General features: G+C 68.1%; 2 protein-coding genes across 4 annotated transcripts; both read left to right on the plus strand.

Moving 5' to 3' along the window:
• Positions 1 to 1,761: 1,761 nt before the first annotated feature.
• On the plus strand, positions 1,762 to 13,681 carry MAP3K11 (mitogen-activated protein kinase kinase kinase 11). Of its 2 annotated transcripts, XM_002724300.6 has the most exons (10): positions 1,762 to 2,645; positions 6,546 to 6,726; positions 6,862 to 7,010; positions 7,114 to 7,289; positions 7,382 to 7,625; positions 8,060 to 8,173; positions 8,727 to 8,862; positions 8,944 to 9,035; positions 11,940 to 12,293; positions 12,911 to 13,681. In XM_002724300.6, exons 1-10 carry the CDS (start codon positions 1,910 to 1,912, stop codon positions 13,246 to 13,248), a joined length of 2,520 nt encoding a protein of 839 aa, XP_002724346.3. In that variant the 5' UTR covers positions 1,762 to 1,909; the 3' UTR covers positions 13,249 to 13,681. The 2 variants fall into 2 exon arrangements, 1 of the variants encoding a protein (XP_002724346.3); XR_016226704.1 differs by lacking the exons at positions 8,944 to 9,035; positions 11,940 to 12,293; positions 12,911 to 13,681 and having other exon boundaries at positions 8,086 to 8,173.
• Positions 13,682 to 14,429: 748 nt separating this feature from the next.
• On the plus strand, positions 14,430 to 17,671 carry KCNK7 (potassium two pore domain channel subfamily K member 7). 2 transcript variants are annotated; one of them, XM_051827976.3, is made up of 3 exons: positions 14,430 to 14,868; positions 16,717 to 17,115; positions 17,327 to 17,671. In XM_051827976.3, the coding sequence occupies exons 1-3, from the start codon at positions 14,550 to 14,552 to the stop codon at positions 17,533 to 17,535; spliced, it is 927 nt and encodes a 308-aa protein (XP_051683936.1). In that variant the 5' UTR covers positions 14,430 to 14,549; the 3' UTR covers positions 17,536 to 17,671. The 2 variants fall into 2 exon arrangements, with proteins under 2 accessions (XP_051683936.1, XP_051683935.2); XM_051827975.3 differs by having other exon boundaries at positions 14,434 to 14,868; positions 16,717 to 17,671.
• Positions 17,672 to 17,681: the final 10 nt, after the last annotated feature.

Genomic DNA, 17,681 nt, shown 5'->3' on the forward strand with positions numbered 1-17,681 from the left:
GTGGGGCCGCATCAGGGGCGGGGTCCGGGCCTCCGCCCCTGGCCCAGAACCACTCCGAGGGGCCGAGTCGGCAGGCAGGCGCCGGGCACGGGCCGGGCACCCGTTGGCGGCATCCAGATGTGGGCGTGGGGCGGGCGCTCCCGGAGTGCAGGCGGCCGGTCCCTTGGTTTCGGACAGGGGAAAGCCCCGGGATCCTGAGGTCCACTTCCGGGGTCGCAGGTCACCCGCTCGGGGCTCCGTGCCCGCCTCGCCGCTGCCGGTGCCGGCCCAAGGGGGAGGCCGGAAGAAGGAGCCGCGAGCCGCCAGCCTGCAGTGGCGCATGCGCCGGATGAACCCAGCGGGGACCCGGAAAAGGAAAAATCTGCCGGCTGGAGTGCGCAGGCGCAGAGGGCAGCCGCAGCGGGGGGACGCGGAGGTGCCCTTTGGGCGTGCGCAGTCCGGGTCCGGCGAGTACGGGCCGGAGAAGCGCTTGGGCGCATGCGTACAGCCGGGCGCGGCCAACCTGGTGGAGACCGCTGGGAGGAACCAAAGGCACACTTGAGTAGCCATTGGGCAGCGACGAAGTAATTGGTGCAAAAATCTTCCAATGAGTTAGAGGAGGCGTGGACGCCTCAGGGCCACAGCTCCCCGAGCTCTACGCCCCTTTCAGTGCTAGACCTCCCTACGTCATGAGCACCTCCCCTTCCGGGTCAGAGCTCAGACCCGGTGTGTAGAGCGCGACTCTCCGGAACAGGCAGAAGTAGTCGAAACGGGAGAACGTCGTCTTTCTTAAAGGGACAGGCTCAAAACAATACGGGTCACCCCGACCAGCGCTTGTGAGGACGACTCAGCTATTCTGAATGCAATCCCGGGCGGAGTTCCGGACCGCTGTCTCGGGTTTCTGCCTGTTGCAGAGGGGATGGGAAGCTGCGGGGTGTTTCTCAGGCGAGGGGACGAGGAGAGCCTAGCCGGTCCGCGCAGGGGAGGCGCGGCCGACTTCCCCACCTGCAGCCCACCCGCTCTGCCAGGCGGCGCTTCGTCGTCTCTGTGTGTCACCGCACGGACGCCCGAGAGGACGCAGTTCCGGCCCTGCCACCTCCCAGCCTAGGCCGGCCTGGGGGCTGCGGCGCGCCCAGGCCCGGTTCTGCTCCTCTGGGCCCGCTGGACGCCGAGGGCAGGCGTGGGCCATCCTAGACAGCGGACGGCCCAGCCCGGACCCCCAAGCCGGCTGCGATGGGGTCTGAGGCTACCCGTCCGGACCTCCCGCCTCCCCGGGAACTCCCCAGCCCAGCCGCCCGGAGCCTCCGGGAGCGGAGCGGTGCAGCCTGCCCGCGTCATCTGATGCTGTTTCCTGCAGGAGGGAGAAGAGCGGAAAAAAGTGAAACTCCACCCTCCACCTCTGCCTCCCGCCCCCGGGGCCAAAGTACAAAGGGAGGAGGAAGAAGGGAACGGGGTCGGAGCCGTCGGGCCGAGGGAGCCGGCCCGGGAAGAGGCAGCCTTGGCTCAGCCGAGGACGCACCCGCCCTCCGCCTCCCGAGCAGGAAGACCCCGGACCGAGCCCCAGCGCTGCCCCGGGCGGGCCCCGCCGAACCTTCAGCGGGCGCTGGAGTCAAACCCAGACTTCCAGGACTAGCCCGGGACTGCGGGACCCTCCAGCCCCTCCAAGCCAGCCATGGTGAGGCACCGGAGGCCCGGGGGCCCCACCCCTCCAGCCTGACCGGACCACCCTGGGTGCGCACCTCCAGAAGCCGGAGATGCGGGGGGCCGGGAGGCGACACTCCTGGCTCCCCAGAGAGGCGTGGGTCTGGGGCTGAGGGCCAGGGCCCGGATGCCCAGGTTCCGGGAGTAGGGCCTCTGCGGCCGCCAGCGGGGGTAAGAGCCAGGGGCACCCAGAGGAGGCGCCCACACCTCCCAGCACCGGCTCCTGGCCATGGAGCCCTTGAAGAACCTCTTCCTGAAGAGCCCTCTGGGGTCCTGGAACGGCGGGGGCGGCGGCGGCGGCGGCGGCAGCGGGGGCCGGCCGGAGGGGTCGCCCAGGGCAGCGGCGTATGCCAACCCCGTGTGGACAGCCCTGTTCGACTACGAGCCCAGCGGGCAGGATGAGCTGGCACTGCGGAAGGGCGACCGTGTGGAGGTGCTGTCTCGGGACGCGGCCATCTCCGGAGATGAGGGCTGGTGGGCGGGCCAGGTGGGTGGCCAGGTGGGCATCTTTCCATCCAACTACGTGTCAAGGGGTGGCGGGCCGCCTCCCTGCGAGGTGGCCAGCTTCCAGGAGCTGCGGCTGGAGGAGGTGATCGGCATCGGCGGCTTCGGCAAGGTGTACCGGGGCAGCTGGCGGGGCGAGCTGGTGGCCGTGAAGGCGGCCCGCCAGGACCCGGACGAGGACATCAGCGTGACGGCGGAGAGCGTCCGTCAGGAGGCCCGGCTCTTTGCCATGCTGGCGCACCCCAACATCATCGCCCTCAAGGCCGTGTGCCTGGAGGAGCCCAACCTGTGCCTGGTGATGGAGTACGCGGCCGGGGGGCCCCTCAGCCGCGCCCTGGCCGGCCGCCGCGTGCCCCCGCATGTGCTGGTCAACTGGGCCGTGCAGATCGCCCGCGGGATGCACTACCTGCACTGCGAAGCCCTGGTGCCCGTCATCCACCGCGACCTCAAATCCAACAACAGTGAGTTCCCGGGAGTGGGGAGAGCTTGGGGGCGGGTGGCAAGGCCGGCTCCCACCACCCGTCCTGGAGACAGGAGCTCCTGGCCTAGGGCGATCCCGGGTGACCCCAGAGTGGGAGTCCCGGGCTCCCGGGAGAGCCCTGCCAGGCCCCAGCCTGCCACTGCGGTTCGGGCGAGTTAAGAGACCGGGAGCTCTGGGGTGGGGCGTGAGCACCCTGCCCCACCGCGTGTGCCTGTGCCCCCCGCTGGCCCCTGCCCTGAAGTTCACCGGTGTGGAGGCAGCTCCTCCCGCACCTGGGGGGAGGGCAGCCCCTTCCAAGGCTGGGATTCCAGTCCCACCCCCGGCTGTTGCAGGACCTCCAGCTGGGAGCCTGTCTCAGTCCCTGAGAAGGGAGGGGAACGGCCTAGCGGCCTGGCCCTCGATGCCTGACCTGCGGAGGGCCCTCGGCCTTGCCCACTGCACCGCCAAGGGCCTTGCCCACTGCACCGCCAAGGGCCTCGCCTGGAGCCAGTGCTGGGCTGAGGGAACCTCCGCCTCTGGCTGTTCCAGGCCCTCACGGGCTGCCCGTCGGGGGCCCGGGCCGAGCGAGTGACAGTTTCGGGGGGCTTCCCTGGCTGGCGAGCTCTGCGCCAGGCAGGGCCGGCAGCGTTTGGGGAGAGCCTGATGAGCCGGCAAGGGCACGGGGCAGGACCCAGCCCAGTGGGGAGCACCGGGGACCAGGCCCTGCCGGGGCCCAGGGTGTGGGGAATGCTGGGGCCGGGGCCCAGGAGGGCCGTGGAGAGGCAGGAAAAGCTCTTATGAGGGGTCAGCGTGGGTATGTGGGCCTTTTGGCCTGGGCTGACCGTGGACATGGGGCTGGGGGTGGGGGCAGCAGAGCACCGAGACCTTTCTGGAACTTGCCTCTTCCATCAGAGGGGGCAGCTCCCATGGCTCTGCGTCACCCCTGGACCCCGGCCCCGCCATCCAGGGACCCCGACTCCTTGCCCCAGCCTAAGGGGGATTCCCCGCGGGTCCAGGGGGAGGGGACTCCTGTCTTCTGTTTTTCCTCCGTTTTCTTTCCAGAAGAAATGGAACAATAGCCCGGCCCCTGCTCCCCACCCTCCCCACCGCTTCCTGCGTTTCCTGCTGCCCCTGGGCCGGCTTCCTGCCCTGCTCAGCCCCTGCTCCCTCCCCAGCCCAGCTGCCTGGGGGTGGGGGGTGGCAGGAGAGGAAGGAGCCGCTGATGGCTCCCCCGCTCCTCCCCAATTCCCCCGCTTCCTTCTCAGAGTCTGGGCGGTGGTGGAAAAGGGCAGGCAAGGTGCCCTGGGCTCCCGGAGCCCCACGTCCAGCCTCGCAGACCCCAGGCCTGGGCCCGAGCTGCCGTCTGTGGGATTGGGGTGGGGGGGATGGGGGGCGCAGGCAGGAAACAATGGCGTGATTTTCCTGGACAATGGGGGCCTTGTGAGGAAGCCTGGCGGGGAGAGGAGGGGGAATTCTCCAGGCCCACGAGTCACAGGACTGACCAGCCAGCCCGGCCTGGGCCTGGCCTCCCCCAGTTCTTCCCCCAAAGAACCCCCTCCCCAGTGGGAGACCCGGCTCAGGCCTGGCAGAAAGGAGAAGTAGGGACCATGGCAGGGAAGTGGAAGAGGGGTGAGCGCCCCAGGCCACTCCCAAGCCCCACAGAGGCCATGGCGGGAGGGCGCCTGGAGGCGGGTCCCTTTCAGAGTTGGGGTGCCTTGAGGCTTGCCCAGCCCTGGGATCTGGAGCCGGTGCCCTGCCCACCCATCCCGGAGGTCTACGGCGGCACCAGGGCTCGGGCAGGGACAGTCGAGGCCCAGGCTGGGGCCAGGTCTGCGGCGGCACCAGAGCTCGGGCAGGGACAGTCGAGGTCCAGGCTGGGGCCAGGTCTGCGGCGGCACCAGAGCTCGGGCAGGGACAGTTGAGGTCCAGGCTGGGGCCAGGTCTGCGGCGGCACCAGAGCGCGGGCAGGGACAGTTGAGGTCCAGGCTGGTAGCAGCGGCTGCGGAGTGAAGCTGAGGCTTAGCAGGTGTCGGGGGGGGGGGCAGCAGAAGGGCCTCGTGTTGGGAGACTGGGGGTTCCTGGCCTTCTGTGTGCCTCAGAAGCCCCCACTGTGAGAGGGGGAGACGGCCTCCCAGCTGGAGAGCCCAGTGCCAGCTCTGAGGTCCCACAGATGGCGAGGGATGGAGCGCCGAGAAGGGGAGGCCCCCGCTCCACCCAGCTGCCCCCGGCCTGTCGCGGTTCCTCTTGGGTGGAGCCCGCGCAGGGCTTAGCTTACTGGCAGGAGTGTAAGATGGGGAGAGGCCAGAGTGGACGTGAGGACGCGGGCAGCAGAGCGTGTGGCGCAACGGGTGGCTGCGCTGCGTGGGCCCCGCGCAGGCCTGGAGCGCGTGGTCTGTCGTCAGCCTCGGCTCGGGGCTCGGCACCGCTAGGCTCTCCGCAGCAGGTGGATTTTGATTCAGGAGAGATCGCAGGGACTCTGCCGCCTCTGCCATGCACATGCGTGGGTTCGTGGCAAAGGTGGAGCGGCCAGTGGGCATGTGACCACCAGGTGGACCGGTCAGTGGGCGGCCGGATCGACTCCTGGCGGGCCTGGAGCTCCGAATGTGAAAGATGCCGCCGGCCCGGGTGAAGATGGCTGTAGGGAAGAGCCGGCGGCCCGGGAGCCGTGGACGGCAGGAAGGGGCCGGACCGCCAGGCCAGGGGCTTCGTGAGGTTCGGGGGGCTCGGCCAGTAGCAGGGCCAGAGGTTGTGTACACCCTGGTCTGCCACCGCCTCCGAGAAGTCTTCCCTGACCCCCTAGGCTGGGTTAGGTGGGCCCTGGGACGTGCACAGAGACGTGGCTGACCCAGACGTGGCCTCTCAGCCTCTCAGCCTTTGCTGTTCTGTGACTTGGTCCTCTTCCTGTTCCGCTTGAGCCACTTGCATCCCGCATGGAGTTGGGCGTCTGCCCCCAGCCCCCCCCCCCCCCCGGGGTGAGAGCCGCGCCCCCGCCCAGCCTGACCCTGCGCTCCCGCGGTTGCCCCCAGCTCGTCCCCCGTGGCCGCCCTTTCTCTTCACATCCAGCTGCCTCAGGAGGTGGCTTTTGGAGTGGTTCCCCTGGCACTGGCTGCACCGGCCTGGTCCTGCCGCAGGTGCTCTGAGTCAGCCCCCCAGCCTCGCCGATTTCTCTCCAAGCCAAAGCCAGGGCTGGGGAGCGCTTGGCAGGCTGCCAGCTGGTCGTATGCGCTGCATTGCGAGGGGAGTTGGAACGCCGGCTGTGGAGCCGCACTCCCTGCCTTATCGCTGTGTTCCCCTGGCGAGTCACTCCCGGCGTGGCCTTCTCATCTGTACGGTGGGAATGTTCACACCCACCTCGAGGTGGCCTCTCGTAGATCCTCCGAAAAGGTGTCCCAGTGCGGTCATTATCGTTTCCTTTTATTTCTGTTTGCTTGTTTGAGAGAGACAGAGACGGACAGAGAGCAAACTCCCATCCACGGGTTCACTCCCCAAACGCCTGGAGTGCAGGCGGCAGGGACCCAACGGCCTTGAGCCGTCACCTGCTGACCCCCAGGGCCTGCGTTAGCCAGGAGCTGGAATCAGGAGCAGAGCCAGGCCCCCAGCGTGGGACGTGGGCATCTGAAATGCCAGAAAGCGCCTGTGCCCGGCGCCGCTATTTCAGTCCGATTCCAGGACGCTCAGGGCTGCGACACCCCCAAGGCAAGGTCTAGACCAAGGCGTGTCCGTGCCCTGACACCCGCGTCCGCGGCCCTTGTGCGGCCTGCTCCCGGTGTAGGGCAGCGACCCGGCCCTGAGCGTCACCCGTGGCCTGGCAGCTGGCAGGCTTTCTCCATGTCAGGGTCCTGCGGAGGACAGCGGGCTCCCAGCCCTCCCACCCGACCCTGGGCGCCCTCTCTCCCCGCAGTCCTGCTGCTGCAGCCCATTGAGGGTGACGACATGGAACACAAGACGCTGAAGATCACCGACTTTGGCCTGGCCCGAGAGTGGCACAAGACCACGCAGATGAGCGCTGCCGGCACGTACGCCTGGATGGCGCCCGAGGTCATCAAGGCCTCCACCTTCTCCAAGGGCAGCGACGTCTGGAGGTGCGGCCTGGGCCAGGGGGCCGCTGTGGGGGACTGCCGGAAGGGACCCACACCATTTGTTTCTGGGATGATTGGGGGGGTGAAGTGGCAGGAAGCGGGCAAGGAAGGGACACAGGCCCTCTGTCTCCCCCACAGCTTTGGGGTGCTGCTGTGGGAACTACTGACCGGGGAAGTGCCCTACCGCGGGATCGACTGCCTTGCCGTGGCCTATGGCGTGGCCGTTAACAAGCTCACACTGCCCATCCCATCCACCTGCCCGGATCCCTTTGCACAGCTTATGGCCGGTAAGCACGCGGGGCGGCCAGCTGAGAGGCAGAGCTCCTTGGCCCGGGACGTAGCCACCCACAGACTCGCTTATTCTGTTCCCCCTCCACGCCGTGCCCCTAGACTGCTGGGCGCAGGACCCCCACCGCAGGCCCGACTTCGCCTCCATCCTGCAGCAGCTGGAGGCACTGGAGGCACAGGTCCTGCGGGAAATGCCGCGGGACTCGTTCCATTCCATGCAGGAAGGCTGGAAACGCGAGATCCAGGGCCTGTTCGACGAGCTGCGGGCCAAGGAGAAGGTGCGGGAAGTCGGGCCCCGGGGTGGGCAGGGGCAGGGCCGGGAGCGGGAGGCGCCAGGCTGACCCCACCGCCCTCGCCGTCCCGAGCGCAGGAGCTGCTGAGCCGCGAGGAGGAGCTGACGCGCGCGGCGCGCGAGCAGCGGTCGCAGGCGGAGCAGCTGCGGCGGCGCGAGCACCTGCTGGCCCAGTGGGAGCTGGAGGTGTTCGAGCGCGAGCTGACGCTGCTGCTGCAGCAAGTGGACCGCGAGCGGCCGCACGTGCGCCGCCGCCGCGGCACCTTCAAGCGGAGCAAGCTGCGGGCGCGCGACGGGGGCGAGCGCATCAGCATGCCACTCGGTGAGGGGGCGGGCTCCAGGCGGCGCCCCGCCATTGGCTGCAGCGGCGAGGGGGCGGGGTCCGGCTTCTTCGTTGGCCGCGCTGGGATTGGTTTAAAGGGTTGGCGGGTGGGCTGAAATCTGGAAGGGGTGGGGCCAGGAGTGGTTTCTTTTTCCGTCTGTGGGCGGCTTCTGGCGGAAATATTTGCATGCCGATCTGGGAGTGGCTGCGCCCGGGGAGGGGCGGGGCTCGTGGAGGTTCTGGGACCGCCCAGGGGGCGGGCCGGGCCGGGCCGGGCCGGGCTCAGCCCCGATGCCGGATTCTGGGCGCGGCTCCCGGTGGTGGGGTCCCGCAGGTCTCTGCTTGCGGAGCACGGCGCCCGGGAAGGCAGTGAGCCGAGGCGCTGCTGCCTTCACCACAAACCTACACCCTGCTCCCCCCTGCCCAAACCCCAGACTTTAAGCACCGCATCACCGTGCAGGCCTCGCCCGGCCTTGACCGGAGGAAAAACGTCTTCGAAGTCGGAGCTGGGGACTCGCCCACCTTCCCCCGGTTCCGGGCCATCCAGTGTAAGAACCCTCGCCTCCCGTGCCCCACGGCCGCCTCCTCCTCCTCCCTGCCCTGGGCTTCCCGACACACGTTCATTCTTCGTTTTTTAATCAGTTAGTTACCTGGGTGACGCTGCGTGTTACCCATTGTCCTGGCAACTCTGCTGATGTTAATTCCTTACGACAATCCTGTTGGGTGTAGAGGTATCTACCTGTTAGGTAGATACTGTAGCCTAAACCTAAGTCCTTTATTTGCAAGACAGAGAGAGCTCCCATCTGCTGGCTTGCTCCCCAAATACCCAAAACCACTGAGGCTGGGGGCCGGGCTAAAGCCAGGAACCTGCAAGTCAGTCTGGGTCTTCCACATGGGCAGCAGGGACCAGAGGACTTGCTGTACAGCTGAGTGGCAAAGGCCAGAACTCAAAACCAGGCCATTGGCGTCAGGGCCTGCACTAAATTCTCGGCATCAAATGCCAGCCGTTAGACCACATGAGGTGTCCCCCTTCCCTGCTGTCCCCAGAACCCAGGCCCACCCCGGCCCTGACCCCCTCGGCTTCCCCCCGCCCCCGCACAGTGGAGCCTGCAGAGCCGGGCCAGGCGTGGGGCCGCCAGTCCCCCAGGCGTCTAGAAGACTCGAGCAGCGGCGAGCGGCGAGGGTGCCGGGCCTGGGGTCCCAGTCCCCCCAAGCCCGGAGAGGCCCAGGACGGGAGGTGAGTGCCCAGTGCCCCCGCCCAGCTTCAGCCCCTTCCCCACGGTCGCGAGACTCACAGAGGCCCCCCCCCCCCGCCCAGGAGGAGGTCCCGCGTGGAGGAAGCCACCTGGAATCTGGATTCAGAGGACTCGTCGCCCTTGGGGTCTCCTTCCACACCGCCGGCGCTCAACGGTAAGCGGCCTCCCCCACCACGCAGGCCCTGGCCGGGCCGAGCCGAGCCGATCCTCGGAACCCACGTCCAAGCTGCAGGCCCACAGGCAGCCTGGTTGCAGTCCAGGCCTCAGGGCGCCTAGTCTAGTGCCCCTGGCCCCGCGGCAGCCCCCGGGCCTCGGCAGACTCACGGGAGCAAAGGAAGCACCGTCGGGTGCCCCATGGACGCTGGCTGAGCCGGGAGAAGGGGAGACAGTGCAGGGGTGGAGCCAGGCGCAGATGAGCGGCTGCCGCCGTGTGCGTCTCCCAGCCCCGTGAGGAGCCCAGTGCTGGAGAGGAGGCCGAGGGGGCCCGCGCTCCCGTGCCGGGGCAGGCCGTGGCTTCTCCCTGAGGACGGCAGCGCCCGCTGCATGACGGGCGTTCGCCCCAGCACCGACTGCCTGGTGCCCTTCTCATGCCCGTTGCAGAGATGGGGAGGCTGAGGTTCCAGAGGTGGAATGAGCAACTCCAGACCCCCAGCTAAGCGTTAGGACCCCCGAGACTTCGGTTCCCACACTCACAGCGAGCTGCCTTAGAAGCTTCCACATGGGAAACACAGGCCGGGGGGTGCCCTCGCGTGCACAGCGCTTAGCAGCCGGAGGGTCAGCCGAGCGCTGAGCCCCGCACCGGGCCCCGGCACTGCTGGGCCTCGGAGGCCCCGGAAGTTGCAGCCCCCAGCCCTGCTGCTCGCGGCCGGAACACCTGCAGCTTAGCGCTGGCAGATCCGGCCCTGCTCAGCAGCCGGGCCTCTCCCCATGCCCCCCCGTCACGTCCGCCGTTCCTGCGTCACCATCGCTAACAGTCACGACAGCTAGCCTTTGCCAGGTCTCCCCGAAACACAGGCAGTCCCGTGAGGAGGCGCCGTCGTCGTGGGCTCCATTTTAGAGGGGTGGAGACAGGCACAGAGTGGGTGCGTGGCCCGTGCAGGCCGCCCACAGAGCAGGGATCTGGACCAGGCCCGGAGCCCTGGCTGAAAATGAGAATGGGGCCTCGGGAGGATTGTCCCGGCATCAGCCGCGGCAGCAGGGCCCTGGCTGTGTGTCCCTATGGCCGCCACCCTGTCCCCAGCTGCGGGGGCCGCGGCCACTCACTGCCCAGCCCCATGACACACCGCCTGGTGAAGCTTCTGCCCCAGGCCCTGACTGCCAGGGGCCAGGCTCTGTCCCTAGGGCCCCACGCGCGCAAGTCCACTCCCGCTCCGGGTCCGGAATGGGCCCGCTGCCTTCTCGCAGCTCACCGCCGGGACACCTCCAACGAGCCACCCGCTCCGAAGCCCGGTTTCTCAGGCCGCTGACTGCACAAACCTGTGTTCTCCCTCGTCTCCTGCGCTGCCCCCACCTCCTCTCCCTTTGCCTCATCCCTCTCGCTGCCTTAAGCAGTCTTCTCCCTGCTCTGCTCACACCCACCGTGAGGGACCCCGGCCTCCGGCCCGTGAGGCGCCCTGGGGATCCTGCCATCCGGCATTCAGGACCCAGATGTTAGAGATCTGGTGGAGGAAGCAGGTGCCCCGGGAGGCCTCCCGAAGGCAGTAAGTGCACAGGTTCAGGGGATCTGGGGAGGCTTCACGGAGGAGGTGAGAGCTCAGCTAGGTCTTCAATGGTGAGCGAGAGACCCCTGCAAGCCGAGGCGGGAAAGGTGTGCCAGGCTGAGGGCATCGTGTGTGCCCCGGCTGAGCAGCCCCAGGGAGGAGGAAGCCTGGGTAACCCCGCGCGGAACCGAGAGCCAGGGACCTGCATCCCCTGGGACGTGGGTCAGCGGATGTTTGTAGAGTGATTGCGTGGGCGAGTCTGGAAGCGGTGGGGAGTTCTTAAGCAGAGATGGTTCTTGAGCAGCCTTGCACTTAGGAGCCCTCTAGGCCCCCGGGGAGCAGCTGCCCAGAGCGGCGAGGGAGTGGCGGCAGGGCGTCGCCGGGCTGAGCTGCCCAGTCCCGTTGACGGCAGCAGCTCACCTTGGCTGGCCGAGCCCCTCCTCCTCGCCAGGCGCGGAGGACGGCAGAGAGGCCAGGGCCAGCCGGAGAGCACAGCCGGGGCCGGGCTCCCTCTGTGGCTGAGAGCTGGCAGGCATCTGTCGGGCTGCGGGCAGCACCCCAGGGACACCTCCTCCTCCTCCAGGACGCGCCCCGTCCACCCCCAGGCCAGCCCAACGCCCACGGCAGGAGGCCGATGCCTCGGAATCCAGGGTGGACGGTGGCCAGGCAGTGGCCGGAGCACAGGCCCAGCTGCTGCTGCCCGGAGCGAGGCCCGGCCCACTGCTCCAGCTGTGCAGCCTTGCGCAGGCCGCGGCCTCTTGTGTGTGTGTTTTTTTTGTTTTTGTTTTTGTTTTTTCTAATATTGAGTTATTTATTTGAAAGAGTTAGGGGAAGGGACAGAGAGATCTTCCACCCACTGGTTCGCTCTGAAAATGGCTGCAACAGCCCCGGCTGGGCCAGCCTCAGCCAGGAGCCAGGTCTCCCGCGTGGGCACAGGGGCTGAGCACTTGGGCCGTGTTCTGCTGCTTTCCCAGGCCATGAGCAGGGGGCTGGAGCCGCGGGACTGCACCTGGCGCTCATGCGGGTGCCCACAGGCGGCTGCACCGTGGGGCTGGGGCAGGAGGCTCGGACAGCATCAAGCCCCCAAGCCCTTTAGCTTGGGCCTGGCGTAGACAGTTGCTGAGGCCTTGGCCCAGGCCTGGCCTCTTCTAGGCTCAGTGCATTGTGGGAATGGGGGCGCTGCTGCCCACTCCACCCAAGCTGCCACTGGCGGGGTTGGGGGGTGGGATGCAGGAAGGCAGAGGGGCTTGAGACACTGTGATCTGGCCCCTTGCGGCTTTGCTCCTGCGTGCGTGCAGGGGCGGGGCGGCCAGGGAAGACTCGCGGGTTCGGCCTAACCTACGCTGCCCCGCCCGCAGGTAACCCTCCGCGGCCGAGCCCAGAGCCGGAGGAGCCCCGGCGGCCCAGCCCCGGCGAGCGCGGGAGCAGCTCCGGGACGCCCAAGCTGATCCAGCGCGCACTCCTGCGCGGCACCGCCCTGCTCGCCTCGCTGGGCCTCGGCCGCGACCTGCAGCCACCAGCGGGCCGCGAGCGCGGGGAGCTGCCGCCAGCGTCCCCCGTGCCGGTACCCCCACCGAGCCCAGCTGAGCCACCTCCTTCCTCACTCATCCGCTTCTCAGCCAAGACGCCCACCCCGGCGCCCCTGCTGCTGGACCTGGCTGTCCCCGCGGGCCAGCCCTCGGCCAAGAGCCCCCGCCGCGAGGAGACACGCGGTGAGCGGCCCTGCCGGTCCCCTGTGCGGGAGGGATGCGGGCGCTGGAACACCCCGGGAGCTGGGACCACAAGTCCCGGCAGAGCAGCGTGGGAGCTGAGCATGGTGGTGACGCGGCTGTTTTAGGATTTGACGATTTATTTGGGAGGGTTACAGACTGGGGGACAGTGGTACACAGAGCTCTTCCCTCTGCTGGGTCACTCCCCAGATGGCCGCAATGGCCAGGGCTGGGCCAGGCAGGAGCCAGGAGCTTCACCCACGTGGGTGCAGGGGCCCAAGCACTTGGGCCATCTTCTGCTGCTTTCCCAGGCCACAGCAGAGAGCTGGATCAGAAGTGGAGCAACGGGGACTCGCACCTGCTCCCATATGGGATGCCAGCACTGCAGGCTGCCGCTTAACCCACTAGGCCACAGCATGGGGGTGGGGGTGGGGGTGCAGGCCGGGGACTCAGGCCGCCCCAGCTTCTAACGGCAGGGCTGGGACCCTGGCTCCTCGCATAGCTTAGGGGGCCATGGAAGCCACGAGTCACCTAACCGTGTGCAGAGGTGGGGTGAGCAGACCAGGGAGGGGGCAAGGGCCCTGCGGCTGCCTGACCTGTGTCTCCCCACTCACTCGCAGGAGGCACCGTCTCACCTCCGCCTGGGACGTCACGCTCCGCTCCGGGCACCCCGGGCACACCGCGCTCCCCACCCCTGGGCCTCATCAGCCGACCTCGGCCCTCACCCCTCCGCAGCCGCATCGACCCGTGGAGCTTCGTGTCAGCGGGGCCCCGGCCATCACCCCTGCCCTCGCCACAGCCTGCGCCCCGACGGGCACCCTGGACCTTGTTCCCGGACTCGGACCCTTTCTGGGACTCCCCGCCTGCCAACCCCTTCCAGGGGAGGCCTCAGGACTGCAGGGCGCAGACCAAAGACGTGGGTGCCCAGGCTCCATGGGCGCCGGAGGCGGGGCGCTGAGCCGACCAGGCCGCACGCCCCCAGCTCCTGCCGCCCGGAGGAGCCACAGCATACACTGGAACAGGAGCCCGACACGCCTGTGTGGCCGCCTCGGTCTCCCCCAGGGACCCCGCCCCCTCGGGGGTCCGGAACACTACACTGCACAGGAAGCCTTCACACTGGATGACCTGCCGCCTGTGGGTCCCCCAGCCTGAGCTGCCCCGCTGGCTGGGAGGACCAGAGCCTGTCTCAGGGAATTGCCCCAGGGGAGGGGCAGGGAGGAGGGACCCCTGCCCCAGGGCTCAGGGCCTGGCCCTCCCCTCTCTCCTGCCCCGCCCTGGGCGCCGTCTGGGGCCAGGGGCTCTCTGCGTGCCTTCCTGCTGCCCCGGCCAGGGCTGGGGCCGTAGCCTTGGGATCCAATGAAGCCAAATAAACGCGGAAGCTGTCTCCCAAATGCAGCCTGTGGCCTTCTGTCGGGGTAACCGGGAGAGCGGCCGACCTCGTGGCTGCACGGTAGGCCCACACCACCGTGGAGGGAGCCTCCAGCGGCCTCCAGGACAGCGGGTCACTCTGGCGCCCCCACCCTTCCCCCATCCAGTGACCGCGTGTGACACCCCCACTGCTGGGTGGTCCCTGCCCGTCCCCTGGGCCAGCTGCAGCTTCCTGGCCATGCTGCCCTCACCCGACATCTTGGGAGGATTGCCCAGGGTTTGTCTCCGCCCCGTGGGCTGGACACGTGTGGAACACACCCCATCCACCTTCCAGTGTGGGGACTCCCCTTGGCACCGGGGGCTGCCAGGGAGCCGCGCCAGGACCCGGGAGGGCTCTGCCCGCCAGGCCTCAGGAGGGGGGCGTAGAGGGACGTGGGAGGGCTTTGACAGTGCTACCTGCCAGGCGCTTGCCCTTCATCCCTCCCTGCCCCCCACCACCCTGGGGCAGAAGCCGTGCTGTCCCTGGGCAGCCTGTCCTGTTCCTCTACTAACCGGGGGCGGGGCACCCTCTCTGCCCCTGGCAATGCTCAGGACTGGGTGAGAGGGCTGGGTGTCGCTGAGCCAGAGTGACCTCCAATTAGCGTGAGAGCCCCCTCCAGACCGGGCTTCCTCGCCGCCGTCACCTGCTACACCAAGGTCTTCCCCCGCCCGGATCCCTGGGAGCAGGGCTCAGCTGCCCTCCCTGGCCCTCAGCCCGGTGGAGTCCCTGCCGCCACCCACACAGCATCTCCACCCAGCCCTGCCAGCCCCTCCCAGGTGCCCGCAGTGGAGCAGCCCTGCCCAGCCCCTCCCAGGTGCCGGCTCCACAGCACCCCAGACTTCAGCTTCACCATGGGCCGGCTGAGGCCCTGGGCCCGCTACGGGCTCCTGCTGGTGGCCCACCTGCTGGCCCTGGGGCTGGGGGCTGCGGTGCTGCGGGCGCTGGAGGGGCCGCCAGCACTGCGGCTCCAGGCCGAGCTCAGGGCCGCGCTGGCCGCCTTCCAGGCTGAGTTTGGGGCCTGCTTGCCGCCGGGAGCGCTGCAGGAACTGCTGGACACTGCCCTGAGAGCCCAGGCCCACGGGGTCTCCAACCCGGGCAATGCCTCGGAGGCCAGCAACTGGGACCTGCCCTCGGCCCTGCTCTTCGCTGCCAGCATCCTCACCACCACCGGTAAGGCCCAGTAGGAGGCGCTCCCGAGGGCCAGGGCTCCCAGGGGTCCCTGTGGACGAGCCCCTCCCCCAGCCCTGAAGCGCCAGAGCAAGCCCAGACCCTGTCGGGCCCAGCATCACAGCGGGAGGCTCCCCACACCAACACACCCCAACTGGTGCCTCCACTTCAGCTGCCAGCAGGGGCGTGGCTTCCCCGGCCCCACCCACAGGCACCCTTTGAGGCCTTGGGAGAGGCCAGATGCCAGGGGCCTGGGGTGAGCAGGGCACACAATGGAGGGGTACCCCACAAAGTTCGCTGCGGCCGGCCGGGTGGGAGGGCTAAGCCTGCGTCCCACACTGGAGGGCCCAGCCCAGCTACTCTGCTGCAGACGGGCTCCCTGCGAACACCCGGGGAGCGGCAGACGACGGTCCCCTGCCTCCCACGTGGGAGACCAGCAAGGAGTGCCTGGCCCAGCCCTGGCGACTGGGGAGTGAACCAGTGGTTAGAGGATCTCCCCCACCACCACACACCCTTTCTCTCTGTGTCACTCTGCCTTGCAAATATTTCCACAAAGTTCATGAAACATGAAATGAACACTTTATTTTGCTGCACAAATATTTTGCAATGCATGTATAGTTTTTTCATAATTCACGTTTCCATGAACTTTGTGAAGACGCTCGAATGGGGAGCACAGACCAGGACCACCGACTCAGGAAAGCCAGGAGGGGTGGCTTCTGGGGAGAAAGTCCTGGTGAGCTGCTAAGCAAGGCGAGAGGGGAGAGAGCTAAGGGTGTAGGAATTCCTGCCGGGGGGGGGGGCATGCACACAGGCCAGGGGAACCCCAAGATACAGCGAGAGGACCCACAGCCTGCTTTTAGCTTGTGGCTTTTAATATTTTTCTGTATTTATTTGGAAGGGAGAGTTTCAGAGAGAGAGATTGATCTTCCACCCACTGGTTCACTCCCCAGACAGCCATAACGGCTGGGGCTGGGCCACAGCTGGGAGCCGGCTTCTTGGTGGTCTCCCTCACGGGTAGCAGAGGTCCAAATACATGGAACAGCCCCCGCTGCCTTCTCAGGCGCGTTAGCAGGGAGCAGCCGGGACTCGAACCAGCGCCCGTGTGGGATGTCTGTGTCACAGGTGCTGGTTTAACTTGTTGGGCCCTGATGCCAGCACTGCCCAACCCCCCCATTTTTTAATTGAACGTTCTATTTCCAAGTTCTGCCAGAATCGCAGGGACCTATTCACACTCAACCTGAATTCCTTCAAGGCTGCAGAGGAACCGGGCCCGCCTTTGGGCACAGCACACGCTCTCCGGGCCACCCCAGAGCCCACCACTCCCTCTTAGGTCACATCTCGCCGTCACGACTGGCCCATCCTGTTCTCCCACACGCCATTGCCCGCGCCCGACTCCCCGCCTGCCCAGGCCGCTCCAGCCTCCAACGCCCTCTCTCACACCATCTCCTGTCCCCCTCCTCCACGGGAGGGCAGGGCCCCTGCAGCCCGGCTCCAGCACACAGCCGGGCACAGGACCACGCCACACACCTTTGGGCGGGGGGGAAGAGTGGGTGACAGCTCACTGGCTGTGGGTCTGGGGGCAGGACAGTTCTCTAAATCGGACCCGCCACAAAGGCCCGAGGGATTTTTTTCTTCTTTTAATCCTTTCGTTTTCCAGACACGAGTGGCCCAGAGAGGCCAAGGCAGTTTGTCCAGCATTCCCCAGCGACCCAAGAGCAGAGCCTAAAGTCCATGCAACTTTGGCCACTAGAGGGCAGCGTTCCGCCGGGGTCGGGGGCGATGCTGGACGTGGGGATGCCAGTGAGCACCCCTCTTATGGGCTTACGGCCCCCCGTCTCTACCCCCCCCCAGGTTACGGACACATGGCCCCTCTGTCGGCGGGCGGAAAGGCCTTCTGCGTGGCGTACGCCGCGCTGGGGCTGCCGGCCTCCCTAGCACTCGTGGCCGCCCTGCGCTGCTGCCTGCTGCCCCGGCTCAGCCGCCTGGCGGCCTGGGTGACCAGGCCCTGGCAGCCCGCCCCGGCCAGGGCCGCGCTGCTGCAGGCAGCGGCCCTGGGCCTGCTGGTGGCTGCCGCCTTTGTGCTGCTGCCCGCCCTGGTGCTGTGGGCCCTGCGAGGTGACTGCAGCCTGCTGGAGGCCCTGTACCTCTGCTTCGGCTCGCTCAGCACCATCGGCCTGGGGGACCTGCTGCCCGGCGGCGGCCGGAGCCTGCCTCCGCTCATCTACCACTTGGGCCAGCTCGCGCTCCTCGGTGAGTCCCAGGGAGGAAGGGGGAACCTGGACTGCGGCTCCCATAACCTCCCGGAGCTGGGCTTCGCAGGGGTGAGGCCCCGACCCCTGCCCAGGTGCAGGAGGGGCAGTCCGGGCGGACCCCTGGGCAGCACCACCAGGTGCCAGGTGGGTCCCCGCCCCAGAGGCGCGCGGAGGTCGTCAGCAGCGCCCTGGCAACCTCTCCTCCCCAGGTTACTTGCTCCTGGGACTCCTGGCCATGCTGCTGGCCGTGGAGACCTTCTCCGAGCTGCCCCAGGTCCGTGCCATGGTGAAGTTCTTCGCGTCCAGTGGGCCCTCGACGGCTGAGGACCAAGGAGGCATCCTAGGCCAGGACGAACTGGCGCTGAGCGGCCCCCTGCCCGCGGCCGCCCCAGCCTCTGAGCAGGCCCCCGCGTGCTGACCGGGTGTCCGGTGCCCCAGCTCGGCTCCTTAAAGCGCCGGGGGCGGGGCCGAGTGGACACGAACACGAGGGCGGGTTGGGGCGGGGGGAAGAACGTGTCGGGGTTTACCCAAAAAAATAAAAGTAAAATAAACCGGGCACCGACT

Source organism: Oryctolagus cuniculus, chromosome 1 (genome assembly GCF_051225735.1).
Source record: "Oryctolagus cuniculus isolate XC-2025 breed Fujian yellow rabbit chromosome 1, ASM5122573v1, whole genome shotgun sequence".
Lineage (NCBI taxonomy): Eukaryota > Metazoa > Chordata > Mammalia > Lagomorpha > Leporidae > Oryctolagus > Oryctolagus cuniculus.